Genomic DNA, 23,925 nt, shown 5'->3' on the forward strand with positions numbered 1-23,925 from the left:
CCGGCAGCCCTGACAACACCCCAAATCAATGCTTTTATTTTCTTATGCCAAAGTGAGCCTCAAACCCACAGCGGCTGGCTAACCAGAGTTTGATCTCTGCCTACCTGGAGCCTGGGATCGATGGTGAAGGATCCAGAGGTGGGGTTCATGCAAGCCACGTACTGGCAGTTATGGATGTCCTTCAATGTGAGCTTCTGTCTGTCATACCTGCATGAGGGAGACGCGCGCTATGTCGTGCCGCCGGCCTGGAGGAGCCATCCCCGGGCCCCCCGCCGACCCCCAATCATTTCTTGCATGTGGAGATAAAAAAAAAAAAAAACGCCTCAATAAATATCGCTTACAGGTGAAGCGGCCAATTTTGCTTCATGTTCTCAAGACAAATTTTGAAACGGGAGAGGCATCGGAGTGGCTCAGGGTGCAGGCGTGAGCTCAGATTCCAGCTCCTTGAGGGGGGCCATCCTGTACCGCTTTCAGGGCCTGCTTACCCTGTGGCCGGGCTCTGTCACATCCCCCGGGGAGCGGCCCCTGACACCCTGTCCCCACATTACCCGCCCCTGCTCCATTCTAACCTTCCTGGCTTCCTACTATGAGCCCAGCGTGGTGGAGCCAGGACCGGGCAAGCAATGCGCACGGTGGTCTTGACCCTTGTGAAGCCCTCTCTGCCTCTAGTTCTTGGCAGCAAGGGGTGGGCTTCATGCCTCCACGGTCTGATTTCCGATGGGAGCTCTTGGGTTCCTTTGGTCTCAAAACCCCCAGGTTTGGCCTGGGCCACTGGCCAGGTCGTTACCGGACGCTTGTGTCAAGACACACTTAGGTTAACCGCCCTGAATGTTCTTTTGGTCTTTCCGAACTGCAGCTGTAAACGTGCCACCCGAAGCTTTCTGCTGCCCGAGGGAGAAGGCTTCTCGGGCCACAGCACGGGTCTTGAGGTCTCGCTGTAGCTGCCCTGAGTGCCCTCTCTCTCTGGCTCTTACACTCCAGCCACATTGGGTCCTCCTTGTGCCATGCTTCCCGCCCCCCCCACCCCACCCACAGGGCCTTTGCATGTGACATTTGCTCTGGCCAGGTTGCTCTCCCTCCCAAGTCTGTCCCATGACCGGTCCTGACTGCCTGGAGCTTTCAGTTGCAGGGCAGCCTCCCCAGGCCTGTCTCTGTCCCAACCGGGGGACTGCTCTAGGACCACACTGCAGGGCTCCCTCAGAGCTCCCCCTGCCTGTCCAACTGCACCTCTTTGTCTCCCCTGCCAGAGGGACCCTTGATGGGAGAGGGACCTGTCTGTCCTCCCTCCGTGGGTGCTCTTGGCCACGGCTGCCTGCCCAGGGCCTAGCAGATGGATGTAGGGGGAGACCTGTTACACCCCTCAGCCCCGAGGCTCCACCCTGGTGGTGTGTGTCGCGGTCCCGCCCCTCCCCGGGCCCCCCTCCCTGCCCACTCACCAATGCCCATGGTCCATGTGCTGCCGGATGAGTGTGTGGGGGGCCACTGTCCCATACTTGTCCACCTCAGGCATGTTCATGTCGTCGATGAAGTAGATCAGCTTCTTGGTGCCTGGGGGGCCGTAGTTCCTACCAGATTTCTTCTCCAGTGGCTTCTCAAGAACCCCTAGAGAAGGGAGCCAGTTGGCTACCACCATGCCTGGTACATCCTGCTGGGAGGTCCTGCTGGGCCCAGGGTCCCCAGCACCAGAGGCCGTGGCCGAGGGAGCGGCCCTGGAGGGGGCACCAAGGATGGGGGGTGGGGCTTCGACTCCACCCCCCCCAGGAGCAAAGGAGTGAGCCGTGAGTGTGGAGGGTCCAAGGCAGAGGCAGCAGGAACCTTGCAGCTGGACAGCCTCGGGGCCACCTCAGACTGGATATGGCCGGGGCTCTCGCGGGATCTGCCCAGGAGCTCCTACTCCCATCCCCCCTACTCTGTGGCTAGAGGCCAGTGAAGGAGTATGGCAAGTGAAGAGGACCCTGGCCAGTCCCTGGGTCTTTGGTGAAAAGGGGTCACGGGGAATGTGGAGGCTGGGGGGCAGCCATGTGGGATGAGCATGAATGGGGGTGTCCAGGCTGGGCTCTCTGGGCCCACCCTGGTCCTTGACCCACCCTGCACCCCTGCTCCTACCCCTAGTCCCACTTTGCACTTCAACCTGGCCTCACCCTGTGCCCCTGCTCCTGGCCCCAGCCCCACGCTGCACCCCTGCTCCTGCCCCTGGCCCCCACTGGAGTTCTGCTCCTGGCCCCGGCCCCACCCAGCACCCCAGCTCCGGCCCCCGGCCCCCACTGGAGTTCTGCTCTTGGCTCCGGCCCCACCCTGCAGCATGGCTGAGGTGGTGTAGAAGTTGAAGGGCACAGCCTGAACTAGGTAGTCGTCGGTGTTGAGGCTCTCCAGCTTGTCCCCCATCAGCACGGACTTGCCCGTGCCCGCGTTCCCCACCAGCATCAATGGCCACGACTTCTCCATGAGCAGGTCCATGAAGTAGCGGATTCGGATGGTTTCTGTGGTGTGCACCAGAGAGGCCTGGGGTTGGGGAGTGGAAGGGCGGCGGGGGAAGAAGGAGCAGTGAGCCTCAGACACACTGAGCCTCCGCTTTCCCCCTTCCAACTAACTTGCAGACCTGAACAGTTGGTTCAATCTCCAGGTTTACTTAAAAGGTCCTGCTGTTGAAAATTGTTTGCATTTGGTCGTCCGTCATGAAGCCTGAGACGGGACGGGGAGTCCTGCTCCTAAGTCGTCAGTAAACTCAACTGTCTCTGGGGCAGTTACCTGCAGTGGGATGTCCAGGTCCAGCTCAAAGGCAGGCACTTTTTCCGTCCACGGCAGGAACTTTTTAGTGTCAGGATCTATGTAGTAGTCGAAGATCGTTCCCTGCGAGGGGAACTTGATCGTTTTAAATTCATTGATCCACCATTTGCTGAACTCGACTCGATAATCTACAAGCTGTTGAAGAACAAGAATAACAAGCAGGGCCCAGCTGGGGGCGGCCAGAGACCTCACGTGGGCGGCGGGCTCCCCCGTGGCAGGCTGCTCACCTGGTCCTGGAACATGGCTCCCCCGAAAGCCCAGAAGCAGGCAAACACAAAGTAGAGCTCGTACAGCTCTTTGGGGGAGTCGGGTGGCGCGTTCTTCTCTGTGAGGAGGCACTCGAGCAGGTACAGGATCATCTGGGTGATTGTGATCTCCGGTATGGGCGTGATCTTCTTAAACCCAAAGCGCAACTTATCCAGGCACGTGGGCAGGTACTTGTCGAAGAGGATCATCAGGTTGGCCTTCTCAGACTGCACCTTGCGCCTCTCAATCCAGCTGCTCACCACCCTGGGGAAGACGGAGAGGCACTGGGTGCTGGGACCACCACGTTGGGTCTGCCCGGCATCCCTCCCCTTGCTGAACACGCCTGGTGTCTCTAAGTGATTCTGGCGCTCCTGCCTGGTGATAGGGCCAGACGCAGAGCTTACGAGAGTCTGATGAAGGTGCTGGGGCCGTGGGGGTGTGCTCTCTCTCTGGCATTCTGGCTATGCCGTAAGCTTAGAACAACTGGGAACCACCTTTGCTACCCCAAATGAAGCCAGTGCTGAGGGCAACAGAGCTGGACATAGGGGAAGAGAAAAATCTCATGACACATCATCTGGGCGGGAAGTGGAGAGAAGGGATGAGAGGGGAAGAGAAGGAAGAGACAGGGAGAGGAACAGGGACCTCTCATTACATCATCTGAATTCCTGGATCCAGCCATGCCTGAAGCAGTTTTGGTGAATTGAGCCAATTCCTTTCTCTCTCTCTCTCTTTCTTTCTTTCTTTTTTTTTGCTTTAGCTAGTTTGAGTTGAATTTGTCACATTCCATGGAAGAGTCCAAACTAATGCAATAGGTAATCCTTGAGGAGCCATGTTGGACTGTCAGGGGCCCATCTGCCTCTGGAGTGGGCTGCCCAGAAGTGGCCCCCCCATTAAGGGTGAGGGCACAGACTCTGGGGCCTGCTGCCTGGGCTTGAATCGACTCCATTGTGGCCAAAAGCGGCTTGGGCAAGTTATTCAGCACGTCATTTATAAGTGTGAGTGACAACAGTGGCTCCCATTTTGAAGGACCACCTGGGCTGATATTTTTAAAGCCCACAGAAGGGAGCCTGGCCCACCATGAGTGCTGCATGAGTGCCTGCTAAAAGCATAAATAGTGTCCGGCTCCCTTGGGGGTCAGTGAGCGTGTCATTTCCAGGATGCCCTGAGCAGAAGCAGGAAGCTCGTGTCACCACCCAGCACAGGAGGACATGCCTCTCTATGAGCGAGCCCCCACCCTGGAGGCTCCAGTCCTTACTGTGCTCTATCAGAACAGAGAACCAAGAGCTCAAACCTCTGCCCCATCACACCCTGGACTGTCCACAGTAACAGAGTCATCCTTTCCACAGTCCGTGTCTGTGGGCAAAGCGTGGTAAGCCCCGTGCCTGCAGTGGTTAGGACCTGACCTCCGAATAGAGCAGGTCTTCAGAATGGAGCCTGGTTTGCGAATCTGTGCACAAACTGCTGTATTTGCCTTCTCTCCTGAAGGTGTTTATGGCAAATTAACAATGTTGCCTTGGTTAGAGTCATCTAGGGCGTGCAGATGGGCACGCTGGCTTTGATGGGAAATGCAAGCCCAGGGGGACACACACACTTGGGAGGATGAGTCGGCCTGGCTCCTGCCCGTCCCCAGAGGCAGCCTCCCTTCACTTCCCGCTCTGGGATGTGCCCCGTGGTCTCCTGGCCTCGAGTCACTGCTGCCCCCTGGGGGAGGGCTGCCTCTTTCTCGAGGGGCCCTGTGGTGGTCCCCTACCCTCTTCACTTCTCTCTTCCTCGTCCCCAAACGGCTGCTCACTCTCTTGGTCCTTACCCTGGGGCCCCCAAGAACCGCTCTTGGTGCAAGGCTTCCCTCCAGGCTCTCTCCTCCCTGCCCCACAGGTGCCCCCAAGTGCCCCACGATCCTGCCCCCTCCTGGCGCCCTGTGTCCACAGCTCCTGCCTTGCCTGCCCACCCCGAAAACTCTCACACGTGGTGATAGTGGGCAGAGTGGTGGCTCCCAAAAGACAGGTCCACTGAGACTGGAAAATGTGACCTTATTAGGAAAAGGGTCTTTGCAGACAGACGTAGTCAAGGTAAGGATCTCAAAATGAGATGGTCCTGCATTAGGGTGGACCCCAGCCCAATGACTGTCCCTACAAGAAGAGGGGACTGAGGGAAGACCTCGGGAGACACAGAACGGTGGCCGGGGAGAGACAGACGCAGGGATCGGGGGGTGCATCCAGAAGTCAAGGGACGCCAGGGATGGCCCGGAGCCGCCAAAAGCCAGGAAAGAGGCCTGGGACACGTTCTCCCTTGGGGCCTCTGGGAGGAACCAGCCCTGGCCACACTTAGATTGTGGACCTTGGGTCCCCAGAATCAATGCCACATCTTCTATTTCTTAAGATTTCAAACATTTCTCACATCCTCCCTTCCTCTCTGTCCCCAGGGGCCACCCATGGTTCTGCACGGGCAGGCCGGTCCTCGCCGGCCCCTTCCCGCCAAGAGCGTCTTCGGGCTTCACGCTCTACCCACGAACACCCGACCACTGCCCGGACCCCGCAACCTCCCGCCCGCCTCCCCCCCGCCCCCGTGCCCCATCCAGGCTGGTTCCCGCCTGGCACGCTGCCCTCAGTTTTCGTCCTTCTGGAAAACGCCCTCCCCCACCAGCTGTCAGCCCTCAGTCGGCCTCCTCTCGGGAAGACTTCCCGTCCCGGCGACGGGCCCGGACCCTCCTCCCTCCCCCTCAGGGCATCTGCCCTCCTCTCGCTGTGCTCACCCCCACAGCCACGGGGCGTCTCGCGTCCTCTCACTGCTGTGACCCGTCGTGTGGCGCGCGCCACGCCATATTTCCCGAAGGCCTGGATGCACACCCGCACAGGCAACTCCGAAACGCCCCCAGCCCCGTCTTCCTCCGCCAGTTTGGAACGGGAAAACGAAAACCCAACTCACGGGTTCCACCCCAGATCTGCGGGGTTGATGTAAAGAATGCCGGCTCTGGAGACGGTGGCCGGGGTGGCCGTCCTCAGGTGGCTGATCTCGAACACCAGCCTCATGGTGCGGTTCAGGGGGATTCGCTCATTGCTGGCCAGGGTGAGGACCTGGGAAGGGAGGCAGGCCTGTGGGTTTACAGGGGCCGACGTGCCATCGTCCTGATGGATTGTCACACGGACGTGTCTCCGGACGAGGAGGAAGTCTGGGACCTGTGCACCTGTGCCCGCCACCAACCAGCGTCCCCCAACCCAGCCTTTCCCAGACATCCCTGACCCCCGCCCCCGCCCACCCCAGGACAACACACGAGGCTCCCAGAAATGCGCACCGTGTAGGATGTCACTGGGATGTTCAGTTTGCTTTCTGAAACCATGATCCCCGCCCCCTTCCCCGGGGACTCTTGAGTTCCCTCTTCCATCTAATTGAGAATCCCTTTCTTAAGCGGCTTCTAGATCATTCTGAAGACTGTTTCTGCCTTCTAAGATATGAGATGTTCCGCCACGTTATGTCACATGCCAATTAAGCAAGAATGTTCTCTGTATCTGCACCCTTCACCCTCGCTGCTGCCCAAACATATCTCAGATGGGGGCATGTGGAGCTGTGTCCTCTGACAAACACATATTGTGACAGGGATCTTTCCCTTGTTCATAACTTTCTGTGCAGAGTTCCAGACAGACCCTCACTCTTCCGGTTCCAGTCTAGGGCAGGTTCTGTCTGTTGTGTGCAGCGGGTGGTGATGTGTGGCCCTTCCCATGAGCCCCCTGCCCTGCCCTGACCCAGGCCCCCGGGCCATCACTATGGCTGTGGGGGTTAGTTCTGGAATCCAGGAGCCCCTCGAACCTTGTTGTCATCCATCACGGTGTTAAGAGATTCAATCCACATCGGGTCTATGTCTCCGTCCAAGACAATCCACTTGGGGCCATCATGAGTGATGTTGGCCAGATCCCGCATTATGGTGGAGAAAAGGCCTGTGAGTGAGCAAGGCTGGTGTGAGCAGGGCTGGTGTGAGCGGGGCTGGAGTGAGTGAGTAGGGCTGTTGTGAGTGAGCAGGGCTGGTGTGAGTGAACAGGGCTGGTGTGAGCTTGGCTGGTGTGAGTGAGCAGGGCTGGTGTGAGTGAGTAGGGCCGGTGTGAGTGAACAGGGCTGGTGTGAGCTTGGCTGGTGTGAGTGAGCAGGGCTGGTGTGAGTGAGTAGGGCTGTTGTGAGTGAGCAGGGCTGGTGTGAGTGAACAGGACTGGTATGAGTGAGCAGGGCTGGTGTGAGCTTGGCTGGTGTGAGTGAGCAGGGCTGGTGTGAGTGAGTAGGGCTATTGTGAGTGAGCAGGGCCGGTGTGAGTGAACAGGGCTGGTGTGAGCTTGGCTGGTGTGAGTGAGCAGGGCTGGTGTGAGTGAGCAGGGCCGGTGTGAGTGAACAGGGCTGGTGTGAGCTTGGCTGGTGTGAGTGAGCAGGGCTGGTGTGAGTGAGCAGGGCCGGTGTGAGTGAACAGGGCTGGTGTGAGCTTGGCTGGTGTGAGTGAGCAGGGCTGGTGTGAGTGAGCAGGGCCGGTGTGAGCGGGGCTGGTATGGGTGAGCAGGGCTGGTATGAGCGGGGCTGGTATGAGTGAGCAGGGCTGGAGTGAGTGAGTAGGGCTGTTGTGAGCAGGGCTGGTGTGAGCGAGCAGGGCTGGTGTGAGTGAGCAGGGCTGGTGTGAGTGAGCACGGCTGGTGTGAGCTTGGCTGGTGTGAGTGAGCAGGGCTGGTGTGAGTGAGCAGGGCTGGTGTGAGCAGGGCTGGTATGAGTGAACAGGGCTGGTGTGAGTGAGTAGGGCTATTGTGAGTGAACAGGGCTGGTGTGAGTGAACAGGGCTGTGTGAGTGAGCAGGGCTGGTGTGAACAGGGCTGTGTGAGTGAGCAGGGCTGGTGTGAACAGGGCTGGTGTGAGTGAGCAGGGATGGTGTGAGTGAGCAGGGCTGGTGTGAGCCTCGGATGCCTTCTGGTGACCTGCCCTCACTCAGTCCACCCTGCCACAGCTACTGTTACCGTCTTTCCACTCCCTGGTGGCTGGGTTGATGATGCCAAACAGCTCATCACAGGTGACAGCCTTGGGGTCCAGGTCCACGGCAACCGGCTTCCTCTTCATGTTCTGATAGGTCTTGTTGAGAGACCTGAGGACCTGGTATGGGGGTGCGTTGTTCACACTGGGCTCGGGGCCACCGCTCCTGCACCCACACCCAGGGAGGCACCATGCACAACTCCGAAGGCCTTTTACGAACCCCAACCAGAATTCCTGCTCTGGGTCAGTTCTGCATTGGTGACACGCAGGTGAGTTTGCGCCCCCAAACTGACCGAGGCAGGTGCCCGGGGGATGGGGCATGCACAGCAACCACCCCTGTCTGTGGACAGTGGAGCGCCACGTGCCCTGGGACCAGGCTAAGATCAGGAAAAATCACAGTAGTTTCCTGAAGACAAAGGCAATTCATGCTCATTGAGATTCCCTTAAGGTTTTCCTGGTAATTCCTCCACCCAGAGAAAAGGATTTTTAGGGACATTTGAGGATGTTTTCATATGTATATATGTGTGTGCAGGCATAAAAATACATATATATGTACATATTCTTTTTAGAAGATCGGGTTCATACAGTGTCTGCCTTTTTTGGGGGGCGTGCAAAAAGGTGGTTTTATTAAAGCCCGGGGGCAGGACCCGTGGGCAGAGAGCTGTTGCCAAGTTTCTGACTTTTTAAAAATTACTTGCTGCGAGCGCCCCCGTGTTATTAGTCTTCGGAAATGATCTTGAGTAACACGGTGGGCCATCATGCGGGCTTCCAGCTCAACGCTGGCTGGCTTAGACTCTTCCGATGTTATAGTTCTCAGTAGTACTGGCCCCCACCCTCATGCCCAGGTAATGGCAGGAGGCAGGTGGGGACAGGAGGGTGGGGGGCGGTGAGGAGCTGGTGCGGAGGGGGCAGGTGGCTGGTGTCCAGGGGGAAGGAGCAAGAAGAAAGGAGAACCTAGGAGAAGGGCCTCATCAGTGGGACCGGGGCCTGCTCCTGGCTGCCCCCTGCCCCCGCAGGGGTGGGGACGTGGCAGAGGCTGAGCCTCTAGCAGCCTGCAGGCCTTCAGGGAGGGCCAAGGTGTAGACAAGAGCGGCGCATGCCTGAGATTTGCCACTGCCCGCGTTCCCGATGACAAACACCGAGTGGCGCACTTGCAGCAGCTCCTCGAGCTGCACGACCTTCAGCACAAAGTTGTCTTCCGCCTGCAGCTTGAGCTCCACGATGCTCTGCTTGATGACCTGGGGAGGTGCACACAGGAGGGGGTGCTGGGCACAGAGCGCCAGGACCAGGCAGTCTTTCCAGGAGGGGGGCTTCGTGGGAGATGTTGTAAGGGAACAGTGGCTTCTGGCGTGGATGTGCCCCCACGTTCTGCCGGTGATGCTGCTGAGCATCTGTGCAGGGGACAGGTTTGCCCGAAGCCCCTCTGCCGCCCCCCTCGGCACCCCCCCAGCATTGAAAGAGGTGCTGGCTGGGGCTGGAAGGTGTTTGTGGCTTCCGGGTGTTTCTCCCAGCAGCGGAGGGAGAAACGTGTGGCTACCACCTGCCCGATGCGGCCGCCTGCCCAGTGCTGCACCTGCCGTCGAGGCGTGGATCTGACCCGAGGGCCCAGTAGTTCCTACCTTTTCAAAATTCAGGTCCCGCTTCCGAGGCACGTCCAGGGCAGGGAAAAGGTCCCCGATCAGCCCCATGAACACGGGCAGGTCGTCAGTCACGATCTTGGGGATGTTGAAGTCTCTTAGCGCCCTCATGAGCACCTGGTCCTCTGCCCGGCTGGGGTCACCCCTCTTCAGGGAGCCGGCCACCACCAGCACAGACTTGATGGCTCGCAAGCCCCAGTCGTAATGATCCTGGGGAGGCGGGGCATGGGCGAGCGGGTGTGAGCACGCCTTCCCACCCGGGCTGGGGTTAGGGAGGGTTGGGGCCAAAGCCGGCATGCCACCGGGGGCACGTGGACGGCCCCCTCCCGCGCTGCCCTGCAGCCCCAGACACTGTTGGCATGCACCTGCTTCGACAGGAGCTCTTTGCACAAGGTATAGAGTGTGATGAACTTCCTGGCCAGCAGGCGGGCTTCCAGAAAGCCCTCGGCCACCAGCATGATCTCACATATCAGTTCAAAGTCGGGAACCACCATGGCGCAGGGCCTGGGGGAGGTCAGCGGGGTCTGCTCAGGCTTCTTCCCTCTTCCTCCCACATTCCCGCCTCTCATCAGCTAGGTGCACACTTCCCCTGCCAGGTAGCCCACAGCGTCAGGATTGCAGGGGCATGGGGGCGGGTTCCCAGCATCCCCCTGTGCCCTCTGCCCTCTGCATGGGCTGGCCCCAGGCCCCACACCTGCTCTACTGACTCTTCTCTGAACCCGGCCTTCCATGGTCAGGGGCCTCCTCCCCAGGAAGGCAGAGCGGGAAGATCACTGTCTACTTTTTAAGGAGGCCCTGCCTGCTAGACCCCCTAACCCAGGAGGCTCGTCTCCCCAGCCTCCCTCCCTTGCTCCCAGCTCGCCCTGGCTTAGGGTCCCCTCTGCCCTCCTCTGCCCACGCACCTGAATAAGGCCTTTAAATTCTCGGGCAGCTCGGCGCGTCCTGCATACCCAGGGTTCATGGTGATGAAAATGCCCACAGTGGGGATGAGACTTATCATCTCTCCCAGGAAACTGAATGTTTTTTTCTTGGCCCGAATTGCATCTTGGACACATTTAACCTAAACAGTTGGCACACAGACGTGTCAGTGTGGGAATGACCAGCTTCCAGGGGCTGGATCTTCACTGGTGTCGAAGCCTGTGGCTACGCATTTGCAGAGGACGCTCCTGGTCTTGCTTTCTTTTTAATTAAACTTAATTTTGAGACAACATAGACTCACACGCAGTTTTAAAGAAATAAGGCAGCAGACATGCCCCTGGGCCTCCCACGCGCCCCTCCGCAGCGTCCCCTAGCAGGAGCATCTTGCATGACGCGAGGACCCCTCACGTCCCCTGCCATAGTCATACCCACCTCCCCCTGCCCCCACCCTCCCCGTGACCCCGGCGACCAGCGGTCTGCTCCAGATTCCCGTACCTCTGCCCCTTCGCGAGCGCTGCTGTGGGGGATGGTGCAGCATGTCCTGGGAGCGTCACCCAGTAGAATGCCGGGGATGAGGGTCCCCTGCCCCCCCACCCCGCGGCGCCGGGACACCCCTGCTTGTTCCGCACTATTGCTGAGCGGCGCTCTGCCTCCTGGCCGCTCTGTGGGTCCCGCTCCCGCTCTGGGCGCCGCGTGGGGGCACGCCGCAGCAGCCAGCTCTCTGTTGGTCTTTGAGAACGGCACTGGGTGAATTCTAAACCTCGGGGCTCAGGAGCCCGTGGGATCTTCCGCTCCTGCTGACCACGGGAGGGCGCCCCACGATCATGGTTAAGCCTCCCAACCGCCTGCCCTGAATTCAAGGTCTCTCCGCCTTTCTGAGCAAAGCTCCCGCCCTGCGGCCTGGCCTTTCCTCCTTGGCTGGTCCGCAGGGCAGGGCTGGCAGCTGAGGCGGCGCACCTTAATTTCTTAATTTCTTCGCTGCCTCCCCTCTATGCGAAGCCTCTCCTAGCATCCTGGCCCAGTTCTTGATGGTCCGTTCGAGTCATAAACCATGTTGGGGTCCATTTACCGACTTTGGGGGGGGAGTCACTCTGCTGCTGCCCTGGTGGGGGCGGGGGACCCCAAGGCAGCAGCCTTCGTTCTCTCTTTGCCTTACTGGCCTCCAGCCAGGCTCAGGGACAGCTCCATGTCAGGAGGCTAACAGGTGGAGGATACCGGCCACCTGCATTCACCTCTAATGGTGTCAGCAAACCTGTGTCGTTGAAACCATTTTACAGATTAGGGAGAGTTGAAATCCCGGCCAAGCACAGAGTTGGGGAGTCCACTGAGTAAGTTTGGAGGAGGGCTCTACACCCAGGCTGTGGGTCGTGAGTGGTGGGGGCTGGTTTCAGCTTGGCTCCCCTGGCTCTGCCCCCAGCCTCCCGTGTGGGCTGGGAGCTCCGGCTGCAGGGAGCTGGTCTCTGCTTATCTATCTACTGCGCCCGTGGGGGGAGGGTCCCAGCACCTGCACTGGCCTGACCTCCGGGTCCTTTTGGAATATTCAAGTTGATTCTGGACCTCGAGCTTGGCCTCAGCTCCCCTGAGAGAGCCCGTGGTTCTCACCTCCGGATCCGGAGGGTTCGTGTACAATGTAGGAATGCGCCTTCAAACGTGGGGGGCGGGTACACAGGCATCTTGCAAGCAGCTTGGGGCTGTGCCGGCGCAGGGCTGTCCCCCATCTGAGGATCTTACTCCCACCGCGTCCGGCCTCCCCATCGTCATGCCCGAAGCACACGGGCCTATTTCCTCCCTCCCATCTCCTCTCCCCGCCTCCCCGCCCCCCCGTGCTTCTCCCAGCACAGCTGTCTAATGCATCCTTCGCTGACCCCGTAACCTCTGTCCTTGTCCTCCAGGCAGAAGTCATTATCCCCGCATGTGTAGCTGGTTACACCTAGGCTGCTGTATCCGACTCTTCTGTGTGCCCACCTGGACTCCGGGCCCCTGAAGGACAGGGCTGGGGTCTCTCACCTCCGTGCCACACCACCCTGCATTGCACGGCGCACTGGGGATGGGCCGCAGGGCTGAACGGACTGCCTGGTGTAAGGGCTGACAGGAGAGCTGACAAGCCCCAGCCCCTACGTGACCCACAGACCACAGACAGGACCCTACCTGCACAGCGATCACGGACAAGACCTCCACCGAGATTCGGTTGAATTCATCGAAGCAACCCCACGCTCCAGTCTGAGCCAGGCCCTTGTAGATGTTCCCACAGGACTAGGAAGGGTGAGATGGGGGAGAGGAAGAGACTCAGAGGGCCGACCCGAGTCCTGCCAGGAGCCCCCCACCTGCCCCTTCTGCTGGGTCACAGTCCTGTTCACAGTCTGCTGACCGAGGGTCAGGCCGGGGAGCTCCGGGGCCTGGGGGCGGCCAGCGGGCCGGTGCATTCCATGGAGGGCTGGCTGCCAGGAAGAGCCCAGCCTTGCCCCATGACCTCCCTGGTGTGGGGGCTTCCCTGGCCTCCGAGCTGGATGGCTCAGACATGTGCATTCGTGTAAACTGCAACCCCTGCTATTTTTTCTTGCACTCAAGGGAGGGGGCTTCTCTCTACGATGGGGGGTGGGCATGAGTGTCAGATTTTCTTCTAGATGTTTGTGTCTCTCCAGTCCTTAGCTGGGTGATGAGGATTCTTCAGGGTCTCCCTATGGGATTCCAGGTGAGTGTTAAAGGGCTCCTGAGACGCTTTTCTGAAATCCAGAGGCTGCTGTGGTCTGTGGCCTTGACCAGGAGGGGGCAGCTGGCCCCGCCTCAACCTCAGGAAGGTTGGGCTTTGGGGCTCAAATACGGGTAGGGAGGGGACCAGAGGCCTCCTGCAGGCCCAGGCTCTGACGCTAGGCGCGCCCCCCCCCCCCCCCCCCCGCCCCGAGGCTGTCCTGCTGGGCCTCCAGGAGGCTCTGCTCTCCCATGGGGCCCGCGGAGAACCCACAACGTGCTGCACAGTCTCCAGGGATCACTGGGGCTGGCCTATCCCCTGGCTACCCCCCAGCCTGTCTGGACTCGCTTTGACCCCAAAGCCCCACGCTGAACCACGACAGAGGCACTCACTCTATCGGGAGCCCCCAGCCACCTGGACAGAACTTGGAACAGAGGCCGGAAGGGGGTGACCTCCCAGGGCAGGACAGGACGTTTGGGCCTGGGTTTGTTGACCCTGGGAGCCTCTTCTGGACATGTTTGTCACCTCCCCGGGGCCCCAGCTTCCTGGGAGGGCCAAGACCACTAGCAGGGACGTGGGGCAGAGACCGTCAGCAGACTGGGAACCCTGTGCCTCCTCCCCTGGTTCGAACCGCAGTGTCCAGACATCTAGAACGCGCATGGGGCCCAGGGATGCGGTGTGTGGTCCCCACAGGGGCCTCTGGCCCCCTCCAGGCCTGGAGCGCACCTTGTAGTCCATTTGCTCCGAGCAGTTGAAGACATACACCATGGTGCCCAGGGCCCTGCCCAGATCCTTGGTCGTCTCCGTCTTGCCGGTCCCAGCAGGGCCAGCGGGGGCCCCGCCCATGATCAGGTGCAGGGACTGGGTCAAGGTTATGTAGCATCTGCAAGGGACCTCTGATTATCCTGCGTGTGGTGACCCCATGGCCACCCCCTTCCCTTTCACGGTAGTGTCAGCTCACCGTGTCCAGAGGACACGCACTTGGCGCTTGGCGCCAGGGAGACACAAGAGGGACGGGCCAGGGAAGTCCGTGGGATGGAGCCAGAAATGGCACCCCCACTTTGCAGGACCTCAGAGAGGTTGAGCAACTCCTCCAAGACCACACAGCTAGCATCGGAGTGATCCGAGGCTGGGTGCCCAGTAGGCGGTAGGGGTGAGTCTGGACACAGGCCTCCCCAACCGCCTGCCCAAGGCAGCTGGTGCGTGCCCTCACCTGTCCGTGAGTGGGGTGATGACCAGCCGCGGCGTGTTGCCCAGGTATTCGTAGGAGTACTGGATTTGGGCGTCACAGATGTTGGCGAAGCAATGCTTCTTCTCTTCGTCCCAGCGATGCCGGAGCTGAGACTGCCAGGTGAAGGCCTGGGAGCTCTCCACCTGCAGGAGGTGCCGGAGCATAGGAGCCAGACCCTCTGCTCCTCTGCCAGGACCCACGTCCACCCCAATGCTGCCCCCAGCCAAATCCCGCGGAGGAGCGGGCCCTCCTCTGACTGTTCCCCAGGGCCGAGTCTTGGTGAGGGGTGGAGGCTGCTGCCAGGAACAGAGTCGCCCCCCCGCCCCGGGGAAGAGGCACTAACGGGGGCCCGCCTGGTTCCCGGCCCTTCCCCGGCCCCCATGCCTTGGCTGTGATCATTTTGGCGACCACGTCCCGGGCATGCACATCGATGGTGCAGATGGTCATGATCTTCATCCTGTCACCCGCATTGAGGTTTCCAATGAGCAGGGTGATGAGCGCGTTCAGCTGGCTGATCTGCAGGAGCAGAGGCACCTTGGCTGGGACACCCCGGGTGCCCTGCCCTCCCCCGGCTGCGTGGGTCCCCTGGGAGCCCACAGTGGCGGAGGGAAGACCACCATGCTCTTATGTACGTAAACGGAGCACAGAGAAATTCTCAATATCCCCCAACTGGGGGTGGGGTGAGCTGCAGAGCAGCCCCTGATGGGATACCACGGAGCCTCTGAAAATGACATCGTGTGAGAAAGTCTAACGCCCCGGGAAGACGGTGGATATTAAGTACAAACAGGGGATTTTTAAAGCCATGCAGATAGTTTCTACAGTATTGGCATGTAAGTCCTTGCTATGCACACAAATTGATGATTTGCTGATTTCCAGACAAAAAAGTGAAAGTTGTTTATTTCCAAAGCGGTTATCTTTGGGCGGAACCACGGGGGGCTGCCGAGATTTGGCCACTTTTGACCGACCGGCTGAGAGGGCAGGGTTTCTAGCGGACACGCACCTGCTTTTTGTTGTAATCCTTGATGGAGTTTTCATAACCTTCCTCTAGCCGCGAGAACGCCAGGCCCACCTCGGTGGCCCACCAGATCTGCGTGCACGTGAGCGCAATCTGCAAGCAGATGGGCGCCCACCGGGGCCCCCCCGCACCGTGAGCGTCACCCCCCCCCCCCGATACAGCGGTCCCTGCCGGCGCGGAGGCTGGTCTCTGCGGGACCAACCTCGGGGCAGACCCCGCCGCCCCCGCCGCCCCCGGACCTGGGCGGGGTAATCGAAGATCCACTGCTCCCTCGGCTTTTCCTCGTACGTCACCACGGCCTCTGGGATTTCGTGCCGCAGAGTGGCACACATGCGGTCCAGCACTCGGTTCAGCCACACTTCCACCTGCGGACGGGAGCCCCATTGACCGGACAGGCCCTGAGTGCAGCGAGTTCCAAAGACTGGCTTTGTCGTTAAAAAAATAAATGGACCATTTGCCATCATTGTCATCCCAGGGGTGGAAAAGTCAAGGTTTTTGTAGATCAGTAAGAATGACCCACTTAACAAATGTGGTTGGGAAGCCGGGGGGTGTCCCTGCAAGACTTGTCGCATTGGGCGTTCACGTGCTCACGCTATTTCTCGGGGGACAAGGGAGGGGATCCAGAGAAAATTCTAGAGGAGAAGACAGGCTACCTCTGAGCCCCTGAGGCGCCATCCTTTCGAGTTCCTGGCAGGTTCTGGCTGCTCCTCGGGTGCCTGGCCTCAGGGTCCCAGACAGTCACACAGGACAAACCTTCTTTGTATTTATTTTATTTGCAGACAAGCCTTCTTTGTATTTTGAAATACAAACCCTCCACTAGCCACTACTGGTTGCGGGGGGAGGACCCAAACAGGACAATCGGCTTGGTTTTTCTTTTAAACTATAAACACAGTGCCCGCGGTTGTGAACACACCATGACGACTGGGTTTCGCCGGGGCCCCCACCAACCCTGGCTGCGCAGAGCAAACCCGCCAGGAGCTCCGGGCCCACGTTTCCGAAGCTCCAGTTCTCTTGCGTGAGATTTTCCTTTTGTCCCCAGCTGATTTCTCTCCAAACTACATTTCACTTAGGAAAATGTCAAAGTCGATTTGGTTGCTGAGTTGCGCGGTGAGATGGGGGAGAGGGGCTGTGGGGCCGCTCGGTGTCGGCTGGAGGAGGCCTCCTCGTGGGTGGCTGGGGATGGGAACGGGGCCACCCGAGGTGAGGAGCCGATTGTTGTGAACAGGGGTTAGACTGCGGCGGTTCAGGAGTGTGGGGGCCCCTCGAGGCAGTCCCCTGGCAAAGCCCAAGACAGCCCACCGGCAACCATAACCCTCTCTCCTCCCTTTCTTCTCTCCGTTTTTTCTCAAGATGCACCCCGGAGCACGCGGGGTCAGGCTGTGCTGGAAATTCTCTGTGGAAGCTGTTGGAGCCCTTGCTGGATCGAGGGACAGTCTGGGGCTGGGTGGCCGGGGGGCGGTCCCTCCGCCCTGGATGTGCCCCCGGCACTCACCTGCCCTGAGAGGTCACACTCCTGGTCGAAGTCCACGTACTCGTCCTCCTTGCTGAACATGCCCAGGCCGAATTTGAGAGGCTTCTCGTCAGCGTCAAGGCGAAACTTGAGTCTACACAGGCTGTCGAAGAGCTTGGCCAGGTGGCGGCTCACCTGGGGCAGGAGTGGGGGCAGACACGGGGTCGCAGAACCCAGGGCCTTGGAGGGGGTGCGGCGCAGCCAGGTTTTCCTTGGGCGGTTTTTAAAGCGTCTTTATGATTTTTGGAACTACCCGCCCCCCACCCCACCCCCGTCCGATTGGGCGTTAACTAACGCGCTTAACCAACCAAGGGCATCTCAGAGACCAGCCTGGGGATCCCAGGTCTGTTCTGAGGGTGACAGGACACTTTTCCTTGACAAGCCCGGTCCCAGGCCCTAGGCCTGGTTTCCCTGGGCCACCCCGTGCGCCTCCCTTCTGGTGTGTCCTGCAATTTAGGATTCAAATAGAATATAGTGTTTTCCCTTCACCTAGTGAGTTAAGCCCTCTCTCTTTTCAGAGAGCCTCGAGGAAACACTCCCCCTGCTCTTGGGGTCCCGGATCCGTCAGGAGACCCTGCAGCCACCTAGCGAGCGGGCGTGTCTCCCAGGACACAGGAGTCTCACCAAGCTCCTGGCATCTAACCCATTTTCCAGATGAGGAAAAATGAGGCAAGGGGGCTCTCTGTCATGGCCGGGCCCCTGGCGGTTTCTGGGGCCGACGACCTTGTGGAGGCGGTCCGGGGACCTCCATGCAACTGGGCTCCAACTGGCCAGGGCCACCCAGACATGGGGGCGAGCACGGGGCCACCTTCGGAATGCCAAGGGCCCTGCCTACCTCCACGGGGGTCATTTCCGTTAGAGAGGATGTCCAGGAGGTCAGCCGAGGAGACAAAGTAGAACCTCGGGAAAGCCAGTCTTTTCGTCTCTAAATATCCGCCAAGGCCTTCTCGCACACAGCCAAGCTAGGAGGAGAGAGGGAAACAGGGAGGTCGAGGCCTTCTGCAGCCCATCCTGTCCTCGTCAGACGGACGACAGCCCCGGAGACACCTGGTCTGCTGTTTGCAGCCCCAGTTAGATTCGGACCTTGGAACCTGACCTGCCGTGGTGGGCGTCCCTCTGAGGCTGAGGACATGCTGTGTGGCCGGCGTGGCACCGCGCGGCCCCGGGCACCAGCGCCCAGGGAGGAGAGTTTGCCCTGTCCTGGGTGGTTGGGGGGGGGGGGCGTGGGGGCCTGCTGGCTTGGGTCCCTGCCCGCCAGGACGCCTCCCACCTGGCCAGGCGCGGGGACCCACCTCTTCTTCAGATTTTCCAGTTTGTCGTAGAGACCAGGCTTGTTGGTGGCTTCTATCACGTTGGGGGTTTTCACCGCCTCTTCCATCAGGGCCTGGGAGGAGATGGGCCCCTGGGGCGTGAGTGGCCACGCACTCTCCAGCGTTGCCATTTCTAAAAATGCCCAGGGGGAGGCGGAGGGCTGTGCTCACCTTGAACTCCATGTCAATATCGTCAAAGCGCTTGGAGTCCTCCGGCAGCTGGGCGCGGATGTCCTCGGAGCCAATGAAGATGCTCTCCAGGTGGCTCCAGGTCCTCTGGACCTCAAACCAGATTGAGATGATGGAGTCCGCCGTGGACAGCTTCTGCTGCCAGCTCGTCACCTCCTTCAGGAAGTGGGACAGGTACTTGGACATCATCAGGTTCTGCAGCTGCACCTGGTTGTCTTCCAGGGTCTCCACCAGCACCTCGTCTGACTTGAGCATCATGGTGCCTGTGCGTGGGTGTGGCTCATGCTCAAACTCCATGGTGGACCATGTGGCATCCAGGGATTTCAGCACCTTTGGGGGGACACGGAAACCACGTCACTCAGTGGCTGGCGCGAGGGGCCGAGGAGGACCCGGAACAAAGCCTTGCTTCGAAAAATCCAGAACAACATCATTGACAGTTGCCAAAAGGTAAAAAGGACTCAAATGTCCGTCAGCAGATGAATAGGTACAATGGACAGGTCATCAGAATGCTGTTCAGCCATAAAGAGGAATGAGTTCTGACTCAGGCTCCCACATGGATGGACCTTGACGACATCAGGCGAAGTCAAAGAGGCTGGACAGACAAGGCCACATCTTGTGTGATTCCATTTACATGAACTGTCCAGAACAGGCAAATCCATAGGGACAGAAGGTGGGTTAGTGGTTGCTTCGAGGTGGGACGGGGATGTACGGGAAGATGGGGGGTTTCTAGAGGGAATGGCTTTCTTTTTGAGTTGGTGAAAACATTCTAACATTGAGTAATTCTCCCACGTGATGGTTGCACACATCCGTGAATACACTAAAAGCCACTGAATTGTACACCTTAAATGGGTGAATGGTATGGTATATGAATTATAGCTCAATAAAGCTGTTCAAAAAAAAAAAGGGAAGATGGGGCGCCTGGGTGGCTCAGTCGGAGAGGCGTCTGCCTTTAGCTCGGGTCGTGATCCCAGAGTCCTGGGATCGAGTCCCACATCAGGCTCCCTGAGCAGGGAGTCTGCTTTTCCCTCTGCCTCTGCCCCTTCCTCCTGCTCCTGCTTTTTCTCTCTATCTCTCTCTCTGACAAATAAATAAATAAAATCTTTTTTTTTTTTTAAAGGGAAGAAAGGGGCGCCTGGGTGGCTCAGTTGGTTAAGCGACCGCCTTCAGCTCAGGTCACGATCCCGGAGTCCCGGGATCGAGACCCGCATCGGGCTCCCTGCTCAGCGGGGAGTCTGCTTCTCCCTCTGACCCTCTTCCCTCTCGTGCTCTCTCTCTCTCATTCTCTGTCTCTCAAATAAATAAATAAAATCTTTAAAAAATAAAAAATAAAAAAAGGGAAGAAAGCCAAAATGTGAAGACTCACACTCACCGAACAGGTGAGGAGAGAGATCTGAATTGCAGAAGGAACCCTCTCGAGTTTCCCTGTGTCCTGGGACTGTCCCAAACAGTGGCTCATCACCCACCCTGATGACCAGTCTTCCTACCCTGACTCCTTCAGCCTCTTTTCCAAAATCACAGACAAGGGCGCTCCAGGAGAGGAGAGAGTTCAGGGCGTGTTTCAATGTGCATACTATCACATGCAGGAGACAGAGCTGGAGCCAGGAGGGTCCTTTCTCCAGTAATATAGTCTGGAAATTTTTTTTTTTTTTTTTTTTTTTAAAGATTTTTTTTTATTTATTTATTGGACAGAGAGAGACAGCGAGAGCAGGAACATGAGCAGGGGGAGTGGGAGAGGGAGAAGCAGGCTTCCTGCTGAGCAGGGAGCCCGATGTGGGACTCGATCCCAGGACCCTGGGATCATGACCTGAGCCGAAGGCAGACGCTTAACGACTGAGCCACCCAGGCGCCCTAGTCTGGAAATTTTTTACAAGATTTCCTTCGTGGGTTGGTTAAGGGAAAGCCCACCAAACTTTGTTTTTATGTTAAGCAACTGCCGGACCCCACATGAAACGAGATGCTCATAGGCTCTGGGCTGGTGGGCCTGCTTCAGCATCATCCCATACAGAACATATTTTGCTGTCGACAAAAAAAAAAAAAATATATACCTTTTCCATCCCAGACTCTTTCACAGCCTTGTCAACGATATTTCGGACCTCGTCCTCGTATTTGTGGAGGTTCAGCTTCAGTAAATCTGCCAGGGTGGTCTCATCTGACATTTCAAATTTCACCTGGGGGAGAAATAGGGATGTTCCAGCTGAGGTCATTTGTAGTGGATGGACATCTTTGTCCTTTGTGGAGAGCCAGCGGTAGAAGAAGCTCTGTGTCGCCATTTCCTGGCTCCATGACTTGGGTGAGCCACTTCTCCAAGACTTGACTTTCCTCCCAGTAACACTGTGTAAAAGCAAAGCCCATAGTGCTTTGAACTGTTTCTCCCAAGTTCCTGCCCACCCAGACCTCAGAATATGACCTTATTTGGAAATAGGGTCTTGGCCGATGTTAAGGATCTTGAGATCATCCTGGATTATCCACGTGGGACCTAAATGACAGCCGTCCTTAGGAGAGGAGAGGAGAGGAGGATTTGAAATGCAGAAGGAAGCCATGTGGTCGCAGAAACAGAGATTGGAGGGATGCAGCCACAAGCCAAGGGATGCCTGGGGCCACTGCAAGCTGGAGGAGGCAGGGAAGGACTGTCCCCAGGAGCCTTCAGAGGGAGGGACCCCTGCCCACACCTTGATTGCAGACCTGCAGCCACAGAACCACGAAAGAATATGTGTCTGTGGTTTTAAGCCCCTCGTTTGTGGTTCTTTGTTGTGGCAGCCCCAGGACGCTGACGCGTTAGGCTCAGGGATTAATGCTACTGATGCTGTGTTAATAGCAGGCACAGCTGAGTCTCGGGCACTGTTGCTCTGGTAACAGGAGCAGGTGCCCAGGGCTACCCAGTCCTCACACCCCTTCGACAACCCCTCTCCTACAGTCTCGCCCTCACATCTACACTTCCGAGTACTGGTTCTGAGCCCCCTTGGAGACTGGTTTAACTAACTGAGGAGAATCAAGTGTCTCTCCATCACATTTGGGAGAACATCTGCCTGGGTTTCACTAAGTCCTCGGCTGGGACATTTTAGTTGCTTTTTCATCACTGGCTGGGGGTCTCTCCCGGGGCACCTGGATGGGGCACACGAGCCTGCTGTCCAGCTCAGTGCTCAAGCACTCCAGACAGCCCAGCCCTTCTGCCTGTCCTGTGTTTCTCTCCCCCAAGCCTCAAGCCACACTCCACATGCTCCCGAAACCTTTTCTGTTCTTCCCTCCTCTTGGAGGCGACGCCTCCTCTAAACTCTTAGAATCTCCGCTGAATATCCCCGCTCAGCATCTGGAACACGATCATCGCACGTGCTGTTCTTCTCTCTGCTTCCCTGAGGGCAGAGGCTCTATTCTCACTCTCTTTGTATCCGTGGCACCTCTGGGGGACCTCTCTGAAGAGTAGCTGTTCAAAAGTTTTGTTCGATGTTTTCTGACAGTGGGGAGTGTTCCCATTTGCCTCCTGGGGATGTCAATGCCGGTAACACCCCCTTCCCCCAACTAGGGGATACCCCTGGGAAATTTGGGCACTAGGGCTCTGTGCTCCTGGGGGGCATGGGGGAAACCAGGGGAGATGTTCATCCAAGCCAAAATTCCTGAACCCTATGGACAGTCAACCTACAACCAAAACTGGCTACATAATTTGCGAGGCCCAGTGCAAAATGAAAATAATGGGGCCCTTTGTTAAAAAAATTATTAAGAATTGGGGTGCCTGGGTGGCTCCGTCAGTTAAGCATCTGTCTTCGGCTCAGGTCATGATCCTGGAGTCCCGGGATCGAGCCCCACGTCGGGCTCCCTGCTCGGTGGGGAGCCTGCTTCTCCCTCTCCCCCCTGCTCGTGCTCTCTCTCTCTCTCACTCTCTCTCGCTCAAATAAATACATAAAATCTTTAAATTAAGAATGCCCAGATGGCAGCAGCAGAACACTCCAGCCAGGATGGGTGCCCTCTGAGCGCAGCACCCCGTGTGACCAGCCCAGGTCACAAGCGCCCAAAGCCAGGCCTGCCCACACCCAGCTTCAACAGCCAAGGGCCAGCCCATCCCATGGCGAGGCCCACCGGCCGCCTGGGGTGGTACCTGGGTGGCCTGTGTGAGCTGCTGCCAGTGGCGGTCCCGGATGGCGGGGTTCTGCAGCTCACTCACGGCGCTCAGGGATGTGATCATGTTCTTCACGGTATTTTCCAGCCCCACGAAGGCGTCCCAGCTCTTCATCTCCTTGTCCAGAGACCTCACGTCTTTGGCAAACTTCTTACAATCTATGTCCATCTGCTCAACGTTGATATCTTTCCACTTGGTGGTCTTCCATTTGTCGATGCTGGTGTTCACCTGAGGGGGAAACACTCACTGGAGGTTGCGGAAGACATCTGTGTCCCCTTACTGCCATGGCTCCTGGGGAGCATGCAGGACTGCGGACAGAGGGTGGTATGGTGGACGGACACGGGGGGAAAGCCCAGTTGCAAAGATACAACTCGAAAGTCAGCAGTTCACCTCTATTTTGGCAGAATCCCGTGGAGGGTGCTGCTACTGCTCACCAGGACCCAGGCCCCTCTACTCCGTCGTGGGGCCATTCTGCCTCGACCAGGGAAACGTGAGTGACGCCTGGCACTCTGGGGCAGAGAGCACTTAATTGCCGGTGCTCGACTCGGAGCCCTGACGGCCTTCGCAGTCACAGAAATGCGCGGGGCTACACAGCCTGGAACGAGGGGCTGCCCAAGGGCTGCCTGGAACCAACATGTGGACTTTGCATGAAAGAGAGATATACTTTTGTTGTGAACTACACAGAGGTCTTCTTAGGGCTGTTTGTTAGTGCAGAGTAACCTAGCTTATACTGACGCATGACCATTAGAAGAAGCTCGAGGACACAGAATGTCCCCGGGAAGAACCCTACCAACAGTGGAGACGGAAGGCCACAAGGCCTGCGGTCTTCAATTTGGTGTGGGCTGGAAATGGATGTGAAGCTGGGATGGACGGAGTGAGGTTGTTGGCACAGATCCTCGAGGCCTGGAGGCCCGGGTTGGACAAGCCTACTTGTTTCATGAAGGCAAAGAGAGGCGACTGTTTGCAGGAGACCTGCCTTGAAGATGCTAAGACACGAAACCTTAATGCCCCGTGGGTACCGAGTCAGTGGCTTTTTTAGGTTGTAGCTTATTCTGTATGCTGTTTTCATAAAAGTGTCCGGGGGCAGTGTGTTTTAGAGGATTTTCCTCGAAATATTCTGGCTGTAAATGTTAACTCCTGGGAAACGTAGGCTTTATTCTCTAGTCTGTGTGGACTGTTGTTTATCCAGGGCACGGGCAGCCACCCGTCCTCTCTGGCTTTACCGACTCTGTTCTGGAATGTCCCTCACACACAAGAGACTCGTGTTCAGCTCCTTGAGAGAAAGTA

General features: G+C 58.2%; 1 protein-coding gene across 1 annotated transcript in view; it reads right to left on the reverse strand.

Annotated features, from left to right (window-relative positions):
- Positions 1-23,925, reverse strand: part of DNAH17 (dynein axonemal heavy chain 17) — a 100,568-nt gene that overhangs the window by 41,984 nt on the left and 34,659 nt on the right. Inside the window, 25 exon segments of the mRNA XM_035724561.1 lie at positions 105-207; positions 1,437-1,602; positions 2,295-2,502; positions 2,749-2,922; positions 3,015-3,297; positions 5,959-6,107; positions 6,838-6,965; positions 8,016-8,148; positions 9,129-9,266; positions 9,648-9,875; positions 10,031-10,169; positions 10,568-10,725; positions 12,732-12,836; positions 13,999-14,155; positions 14,486-14,646; positions 14,888-15,019; positions 15,504-15,611; positions 15,758-15,883; positions 17,011-17,165; positions 17,867-17,962; positions 17,965-17,990; positions 18,321-18,412; positions 18,510-18,857; positions 20,573-20,695; positions 22,618-22,866. Of these exon segments, the coding sequence (XP_035580454.1) occupies positions 105-207; positions 1,437-1,602; positions 2,295-2,502; positions 2,749-2,922; positions 3,015-3,297; positions 5,959-6,107; positions 6,838-6,965; positions 8,016-8,148; positions 9,129-9,266; positions 9,648-9,875; positions 10,031-10,169; positions 10,568-10,725; positions 12,732-12,836; positions 13,999-14,155; positions 14,486-14,646; positions 14,888-15,019; positions 15,504-15,611; positions 15,758-15,883; positions 17,011-17,165; positions 17,867-17,962; positions 17,965-17,990; positions 18,321-18,412; positions 18,510-18,857; positions 20,573-20,695; positions 22,618-22,866 (3,885 nt within the window).

This window comes from Zalophus californianus, chromosome 16, assembly GCF_009762305.2.
Source record: "Zalophus californianus isolate mZalCal1 chromosome 16, mZalCal1.pri.v2, whole genome shotgun sequence".
Lineage (NCBI taxonomy): Eukaryota > Metazoa > Chordata > Mammalia > Carnivora > Otariidae > Zalophus > Zalophus californianus.